This window comes from Epinephelus fuscoguttatus, linkage group LG10, assembly GCF_011397635.1.
Source record: "Epinephelus fuscoguttatus linkage group LG10, E.fuscoguttatus.final_Chr_v1".
Taxonomy (NCBI): Eukaryota; Metazoa; Chordata; class Actinopteri; order Perciformes; family Serranidae; genus Epinephelus; species Epinephelus fuscoguttatus.
In genome coordinates, this window is record NC_064761.1 from 635,132 (window position 1) to 644,355 (window position 9,224).

Here is a 9,224-nt window from a genome sequence, read left to right on the forward strand (position 1 = left end):
TTAATCTTAGCTATGTAATATTACATGTATTTACCTCAAGCTGATGTGGCTCCTCCGCATCTGGCCCTAATCATCACTTTCCCTGCAGTTATATTTGAGACTTGACCTGTACAAACACACGAACACATAGGTTTTCACATCTCCCTGAAATTTTTCAACAAGACAAACAACATCTGCACTTGCAACTTTGGGCAAAGATATGACTATAATGACTGGGAGAAAATGCGCTGTCCAGACACATTTTCTCATAGTAGCAGTTCAAACAGTAAAACCTCAGAAAAGTAGTGACAGGAACTTTTTGTGAAATAGGCCTATCTAATCAGTTCATTGCAGAGTTCAAGTAGATGTTAGAGCCAAAAGTAATCCCCTCAAGGTGTTCTTGACATACTGCATTCATGATAAAGGGACGGACGGATGGACAGACAGACACACAGACAGAAAACCCAAAAACATAATGCCTCCAGCCATGGCTATCGTTGGCGCGAAGGCATAAAAATGTGAAAAGGAAGCATATCCCAAATTTCCAGGTCTGGCAAGACAAAATACTGACATTTCACTCATGTATGTGGCTCACATTATTCCCAGCATTGTGTTTACTCCAGCACTGTGGGTTACCGAGTTGAGCCTGTGTGCTTTAAATGCTCTGAGGAAGGTTTTGAAGTGTTTTCTATGGTGATGTAAGGCAAATAAATCAGTGAATTGTTAGCATTTTGTCCTTCCTGAATTGGAAATGTAATAATTTGGGATGAGTTGCCTTTTCACATTTTTTTTTAAACATGCTCATTGGATTTTGAGTTTAGGAATTTCTTTAAATTTGACATAAGGATCCACTTGGGCTGAAGAATAAACTGATTAGAATTTTGTGGTCGAAGGTCAAAGGTCAAGGTCAGTGTGACCTCACAAAAGATAACTCAAGAATTCATTTCCTAATTATGACTAAACTTGACACAATGTCTGATAGGATAAAATAATGAAGTGATGGCATTTTATATCCAAAAGGTCACTTTACTGTGACACAGTTAAACTGTGCTGATTCAATAGCTCTTCTGTGCTGGCAGGGGGACAATGGGTGCATAGGAATGCAGGGGTTAAAGTTCTCCGGCACAGCGCCAGATTTCCAGCGTGGTGATGTTTCTGTCCGGAATGGGCAGAAGTGCTCTGCAGTGCGAGCATTTCACTCGCATTTGCTCCTAAAAACATATATATATGTGCGAGCCGGGAAAATGATTTAGGCGCACAGTGTGCGAGTTAACACAACCTACTGTTTAACATAATCGACATCGGACGTTTTTTTATCAATAAACGATCAAATAAATGTATTTTAAACCTCCCTCCTTTGGCTCTAATACAATCATCACCCTCTCTGCCTGCAGTCCCCACTGCACTGGGCTTTGTAACAATGTCCCGCCTACATCCTCCTCTGATTGTTTACACGGCACAAGTGATAGCCAATCAACACTGACGCCTGTGCATGCTTTCACATCATGTCACATTGAGGCTGTATTCACACCTGTGGCTCGTTTGCTTTGTTCCGATTCAGAGGCTGAATCGATACAATGTTTGCATATTTAATTTGGGTCGTTTGTGTTCACAAGGCAAAAGTCTGTAGCGGAACAAAGTTGTAAACAAACGCCATGTGCGGAGCAGCTGTTCTCTCATTGGTCAGAAATCCCGGAAGGAAAACGCCGGGGAAAAACAGCAACAATGGAGCACAAACAGCGTGTGTGGCTAGTTTGTTTTTGCGCGTTTCTGTGGGTAATATACCAGTGTTATCTGCATGAAGAAAATATCCAATACTACCGGGAATCCAGACTGCGCATGGAAAATAATGTTTTACTCCATCTACTAAGAAGAAGACGTGCCGCATCAAGGAATCGCCGGCTCTGATGGGCTCTGATGGGTGCACTGTCTGCACATCACATACTCACACGACACTACAGACGGTGCATCAGGTAAGCTTCATTAGATAATTGTTATCTAATTAGTAAACTGTGCTTCTTCTTCTTCTTCTTCTGTTTGTTTTGGTTGACGGTTGGCAGCCGGGTGCGTCACTGCGCCCCTCTGTTGGAGGATGAACCGCAGTTATGAGTCAGTTGTGTCGGTTGCTGTGTCGGTTGTGTTCTCACTGCAAACGAACCGCTACAGGTGTCGAATGGAAGCGGTCCGAGACCACCTCTTCTAGGCGATCTCGGACCGCTTGTTTTGTTCCGCTACCGAGTGCGATTGCTGCGTTCACATATGTCCAAACAAACCGATCTTTTGAGGAAACGCTCCCTGTTCCGGAACAAACAGACAGGTGTGAATACGCCCTGAGACACAGAGCACTGACGGAGCGGGAGAGGCTCCGGTAAGCCAGCGATAATTTTGAAGGTAAGGTAACAGAAACCAGACAGAATGAAAGTTGCAATAAAAATCCTCTATGCTGAAGTTTTAAAGTCAGCACCACAACATTATATGATCCATTTCAATGATGACATGCTTGCCCAGAGGCAAAATTTCAACGTAACTGCCTGTTTAATTCACATCAAGTGCGATACAATTTTGCAAACAGCCTATGATTTAGCTTCTAAAAATAAATAGCACCAAGACAAAAAAGAGATGTAGGAGCTATAAGTCAAAAAGTCTGGTGACCACTGAAAGTTTAATCTTTATTTATAAACTCATTATGCTATAAAAGTTTAATCTGAAAAGTACTAAAGCTATAATCTTTTTGTTCTTTTTGATAATAAACACGTTCCTTTGCAACACATACGTTTCTATTTCTTCATTTTGTGACCGCAACACCAAGCCCCCTGCTCCGGAAAAGATTTCAGGCACACAAATCTTCCGTGCTCCACATTTCAGGCACAAAATTTTTTCTTGCATTAACCCCTGGGAATGTGAGACAGTTAAGGTCAGGTTAGAGGCAAAATATGTTTACTTTGGATTGGGGTTATAGGGACGCTGAGGAAGGAAGGTCAGATTAGTGTACAGCACAATACACACCATAAAACAATATACAATGATCAATATACACAATCAATGCAATAATAAATCTCCATTATGCACCAAAGCATTTGCATACTCCCATCTCAGCCATTAAAAAGTCTGTGACTCAAGTTTTTAAAATCATGAATTGAAATGAAGCTCTGAAGCTTCAGAGTTTTTTGAAGTCCGTTCCAGGCTGAGGGAGCAGAGTACATGAATGCCCTCTTCCCAAACTCAGTGCGAGCTCTGGGAACTGAGGCAGATAGACAGTCGTAAGCTGTAAGATGGATTGTGTGTAAAGGTAGTAGTCCAATGATTGCTTTAAAGATAAAGATGTACCAGTGGAGAAGCCTACGAGCAGACAAGGACACCCAACCTAACTTAGCATACAGAGTACAGTGATGGGTGTGTGATTTACAGCAAGTAATAAATCTCAATGCACCGTGATAAGTAGCGTCCATCATGAGCAGTGAAGTGGAACAGGCATATACAATACATCACCATAGTCTAGCAACGGCAGAAGCGTTGCAGCAACAAGCTTCTTTTTGGAGATAAAAGAAAAACACGATTTATTTTGAAAATAGAAGCCCAGCCTTACCTTTAGTTTCTTGACCAAATTTTCAATGTGTGGTTTAAAAGACAAGTTATCATCTAAAATGAAGCCCAGGTATTTAAAATTAGTAACAATCTCAATAGGAACGCCTTGGTATGTGTGCACAGCAGTAAGACAGCTGGCTTTTTCTTTTGATTTAGTAAAGATCATCATTTTTATTTTATCTGCATTAAGCACAAGTCTTAATTGCAGGAGCTGCTTCAGTTTCCTTAAAAGCAGCTTTCAAGTACTCCACGGCCTTTTGTAAGGTCTCTGCACAACAATAGATAACAGTGTCATTGGCATAAAAATGGAAATTTGCATTTTGAACACTTTAACCCAAATCATTTATTTGGATAGTAAATAACAGTGGACCTAAGATGGAGCCTTGTGGCACCCCCTTCTGGACAGCCGAGATATCAGCGGAACAACCATCAACTTTAACACATTGAGACCTGTCTGAAAGGCAATTAGAGAACCAGGCCACAGCTGAATCCGACAACCCTATACTAAACAACCTATGCCTCATAACATCATGGTCCACAGTATCGAAGGCCTTAGAAAAATCAATAAAAAGAGAAGCACAGTATTGTTTTTTATCTAGGGCCATAATAATATCATTTACAACTTTTGTAGCTGCTGTGACTGTACTGTGGGATTTTCTAAAACCAGATTGATAACATGATAAAATAAAATTACTATGTAAGTCCTTCAATTGATCAATAACCAGGCGAGGGGTGACAGGTTTGAAATTGGCCTGTAGTTATTGAGGTTTGAAGGCTCACCAACCTTAAAGAGGGTTGCTGTTTGAGTCATTTTTCAACAATAATAAGGCAGTAATTATCTATTATAATTAGTATTTCCTTTGTGCATTGTGCAACACCCTTAGTTGAGGACACATTCTTAATTACAATGGTTCTGCTCAAAGCTGGTGGAAAAGCAGGCTGGTTCCCTACATACAGTGCCCTCCAAAACTATTGGAATAGTGAGGCCAATTCCTTTATTTTTGTTGTAGACTGAAAATATTTGGGTTTGACATCAAAAGATGAATATGGGACAAGAGATCAACATTTCAGCTTTTATTTCCAGGTATTTACATCTGGGTCTGATACACAACTTAGAAGATAGCACCTTTTGTTTGAACCCACCCATTTTTCATGAGAGCAAAAGTATTGGAACATGTCACTGACAGGTGTGTTTTGTTGCCCAGGTGTCTCCCAATTACATTGATTATTCAAACAATAAATAGCACTTAATGTCTGAGCTCAGTTTCAGATTGGGTACAATAGATTTTGCCTGTGCAGACTGCATTTAGAGGTGGAACCAAGATGAAAACCAGAGAGCTGTCTATGGGTGAAAAAGAAGCAATTGTGAATCTGAGAGAAGATGGACAATCAATCAGAGCCATTGCACAAACATTGGCCATAGCCAGTACAACCATTTGGAATGTCCTGAAAAAGAAAGAAACCACTGGTGTACTAAGCAACAGATGTCGAACAGGTAGACCAAGGAAAACATCAGCAGTTGATGACAGAAACATTGTGAGGTGTAAAGAAAGACCCTAAAACAACCTCCAGAGGGCAGGAGTGAAGGTATCACAATCTACTGTTCGCAGAAGACTTCATGAACAAAAGTACAGAGGCTACACCAGAAGATGCAAACCACTCATTAGCAAGAAGAATAGGAAGGCCAGGCTGGAATTTGCCAAAAGGTACAGAGATGAGACTCAAAAATTCTGGGAAAAAGTTTTATGGACTGATGAGACAAAGATTAACTTTTTCCAAAGTGACAGAAAGGCGAAAGTTTGGAGAAAGAAAGGATCTGCTCATGATCTCAAACATACAAGCTCATCTGTGAAACACGGTGGAGGTAATGTCATGGCTTGGGCTTGCATGGCTTTTTCTGGGATGGGCTCTTTCATCTTCATTGATGATGTGACACATGATGGCAGCAGCAAAATGAACTCAGAAGTCTACAGAAACATTTTGTCTGCTAATTTAAAGAAAGATGCAACCAAATTGATTGGGAGATCCTTCATCATGCAGCAAGATAACGACCCAAAACACACTGCCAAAACAACAAAGGAGTTCATCAGGGGCAAGAAGTGAAAGGTTTTAGACTGGCCAAGTCAGTCTCCAGACTTAAACCCAATAGAGCATGCATTTTACCTGCTGAAGAGGAGACTGAAGGGAGTAACCCCCCAAAACAAACAACAACTGAAAGAGGCTGCAGTGAAAGCCTGGAAAAGCATCACAAAAGAAGAATGCAAAAGTTTGGTGAAGTCAGTGGGTCACAGACTTGATGCAGTTATTGAAAGCAAAGTCTCATTCACTTTAATCTATTTTAAGTTTATATGTTCCAATACTTTTGCTCACCTAAAAAGTTTGTGTTCCATTACAAATAATGCTATCTTCTAAGTTGTGTATCAGATCCAGATGTAAATACCTGGAAATAAAAGCTGAAATGTTGATCTCCTGTCTCATATTCATCTTTTGATGTCAAACCCAAATGTTTTCAGTCTACAACAAAAGTAAACGAATTGGACTCACTGTTCCAATACTTTTGGAGGGCACTGTAGAATCAGGGTTCCAGGAATCCAGAATGGAATTAGTTCAAGAACCAGAGCTAATTTGGTGGAAAAAGGGGTAATAGTGACTTCAAATTGATCCATAAAATGTTGAACGAGCTCAAGCTATTTTTCCCAGCAGTGCTTTCAACTTCAGCACTCCACAGGAGAAAATGTTTCCGTGTCAAACCTCAATCTTGTATTGCTGTTGTTTGGTTTGTGTGTGACTGCAGGTGTTGGAGCGGTTACAGCAGAGAGGATTCTGGATCACAGGTTCATGTGGCGGTGGAGTGGACTCTTCGCAATTTAGTGAATACATTCTACGGAGGGAAGGCCGAGGCAGCCAACATCCCCCAACCCTCATCCAAATAAAACAGGAACTCGTGGACTGAACTCAACTGTTTGTCAAACCCAGAAGAGATTCACTTCAAAAACAACGAAACAAGTCAACAAACTAAGCAGAAATGAACACTCAGAATTTCTCATGCTGCAGTATAAAAATAAGCTACATAGTATGTATCTGAGATGTTAGTCTTCTTTGATACTTTACTGACACTTACTACATACATGTCAGATAGTGGTATCATTACAGTACAAGTCCATCAGTGCAGGGACTGGCAGAGGATCATGGGAAATGTGGTCCTTAATTTGAAGTTCACTAGCATTAGCACTTCTGTTGACATAAAATAAAGGCTGGTAATTAGGGATGTGCAGTATAGATCCAATCTTTTATCACAGAAGAGTCATTTGAAATTGTGATATAGTGTATACCTGGGAAATTCAATTAAGAAATTATTGATGGATAACATAACCAGATGCTTATGTCAGACTTTGGCTACTCCATTGAAATAATACCTGAAAAGTCAAGGTACTGCATCACATTGATGCAAAAAATTCAACCGTGCCAATGCCCAGTCCTGCTGAATGATTTTCAACATTGCCCACATTGTCCCTAATATCCCCAGAGATATTAAAGGGAGAGCTACTGGATGGCAAAATATTTAACTGTTCTGACATTTCTGCTGTTTTTTAAACACAACCCTTTTGTTTTGGCTCCCATTTTTACAGGGTTAAGTTAAAGATCTTTCTTTCTTTATGCCTTTAATAGATATGTTTCCCTCCAATTTTTTTATTAGTCAACATTTGTGTTAGTGAGCACTTCTTCTTTTCCATGATAATCCATCCCGTTGCATATCAAGATGCTGATTTAACATTATCATTACAACACAGGTGTGCCTTGGGATGGTAAAAGGTCACACTAAAATGTGCAGTTTGATCATGCAACACAATAAGAGAGAGGCCAAAAGTTTTAGGGAGTGTGCCATTGTGATGCTGACTGCAGAAATGTCCACCAGAGTTGTTCATCTTGGTATGCCACACCTGTCAGGTGGATTGATTATTTTGGAAAAGAGAAGTGCTTGCTTACACCGAAAAGTGTTGCATATACATTTTTGAAAGTGTTGCTTATACATGTTTGTTTAGTATAGTTCAACCTTATTGATATTTATCTCCACTGTGGTCTCAGACCACATACTGAGGCTAGAAAATGCGCTGTGTCCACACATAAAATAGATGAACTTTCTCATCATGCTGATATTTACTGAATGGTACAAAAACACAAACATGGACACCTGAAGCTCTTCTTGGGAAATGGCTGGTGGCTACAGCTCACAATTTGACTGCATGGCTTTCACAAGGGTTTCTATATTTAGAGGTAGGATATTTAAAAATGATGGCTGGATACTCATACATTTTGATATGTATGTATAAGAATATCCTCTTTAGATGCCATTTTGTATTAGGTAAATTAAAAATGATATTGGATTCTTCTAAATCTGTCCACCCATGGAAAAAGATTAAATCAGTAATTCATTTTAATACCAATAAATATGTGTCTACATTTACTGGACAAAGAGCACCAGTGGCCATGTGAATTAAGACTCATCTGTCAGGAGCTAAGAAGGGAGTAACGTGCTGCTGACAGGACACTTTTACTGCCTTTGCTCAGACTGCTCAGCATCTCCTTTAACATGCAGGCAGCACATCAGCAGCATAAACTTCTATTTGCTGTCTAGACTTGAATCAGAGGGCTACAAATACCGATTGAAAGTAATCTTTTTCAAACCAAGGTTGCTGGTTGTTATGTACTGTATTTTGTGTATATATACTGTGTATGTTCAATGCAGCTGTTTACAACTTGCATTGCAATCATGAGCCATGAGCTTTTTTTGCATGTACTGTTGCATTGTTGTGTAATATTTGCACAGACCATCAGTTTCTTTAACCTGGAGCAAATCTGACATGTCTGCATTTAGTCAAATGTACATGTTGAGCACAGAGTTCCTGTGAAAAAAATAACACTTATTCCAGTCTTCATTATATTTGTGTGGTTGTTATTTAACAGTTTCTATCTTCATAGACCTTGTTCATGGCACATATTTTGACATGTGACAGTAGTAAAGGCACAGGTGTCTTAATGATGACTGCATTCCACTCAGGGGTGGCCATGGTATTGTTCATGCTTACTGGAAAAGCTTATTTGGACACTTAATGGAACTGAGCCATCATTAAGCTGACGTGCTGAGGTATTGCGGTAAGCGAGTTGTGTCATTTCCAATGTTTCTGTGACAGCGTCTCTGTACTGCTCTAATGAATTCCACTAGCCTGCTTTCTGCTTTCTCACTTCAGTTGCTTTAACATCTACTTCAAGTCTTAACCCACACTAGTTCTGTTTAAGCACTTATAGCTCTCCTCCTTTTTACGACTTCCCTGATAATCTCTTACTAGCCTTGGTAGCTACATTAGCTTTACAGTTAGCGATGGCTTCTCCCTCTGCTCTTTCTTGCTCGGTGTGCCAAATGTTTAGCTATGCCTCTGCCTCCTTTAGTGACAGTGGTAATTGTAACAAGTGTAGCTTATTTGCTGCGTTGGAGGCGAGGCTTAGTGAATTAGAAGCGCGGCTCCGCACCATGGAAAACCATTCAGTAGCTGCGATCGTTAGCCAGCCCCTGTAGCCGGTACGGAGCCACATAGCATAGCCTCCGCTAGTGGTCCTCCGGGAACACCCAGCCGGGAAGTTGGGTAACCGTTCGCCAGAGG

At 40.3% G+C, this 9,224-nt stretch overlaps 2 protein-coding genes across 4 annotated transcripts in view; one reads left to right on the top strand and one right to left on the bottom strand.

The window, feature by feature from the left end:
• The window catches only part of LOC125895877 (uncharacterized), a 38,999-nt gene extending 34,504 nt beyond the window's left edge, over positions 1 to 4,495 (bottom strand). For both annotated transcript variants that reach the window (XM_049588056.1, XM_049588058.1), the window contains exons 1-2: positions 2,753 to 4,495; positions 35 to 106 (exon numbers count right to left, since the gene is read on the bottom strand). Coding sequence is in view for 1 of the 2 variants with exons in the window: in XM_049588058.1 (XP_049444015.1) it covers positions 35 to 60 (26 nt within the window). In the remaining variant the exon portion in view is untranslated. The remainder of the gene's footprint in view (positions 1 to 34; positions 107 to 2,752) is intronic.
• The window catches only part of LOC125895871 (BTB/POZ domain-containing protein KCTD1-like), a 130,752-nt gene extending 122,240 nt beyond the window's left edge, over positions 1 to 8,512 (top strand). For both annotated transcript variants that reach the window (XM_049588044.1, XM_049588046.1), the window contains exon 5: positions 6,359 to 8,512. In XM_049588044.1, the coding sequence (XP_049444001.1) occupies positions 6,359 to 6,517 (159 nt within the window). In that variant the 3' untranslated portion in view covers positions 6,518 to 8,512. The remainder of the gene's footprint in view (positions 1 to 6,358) is intronic.
• Positions 8,513 to 9,224: the final 712 nt, after the last annotated feature.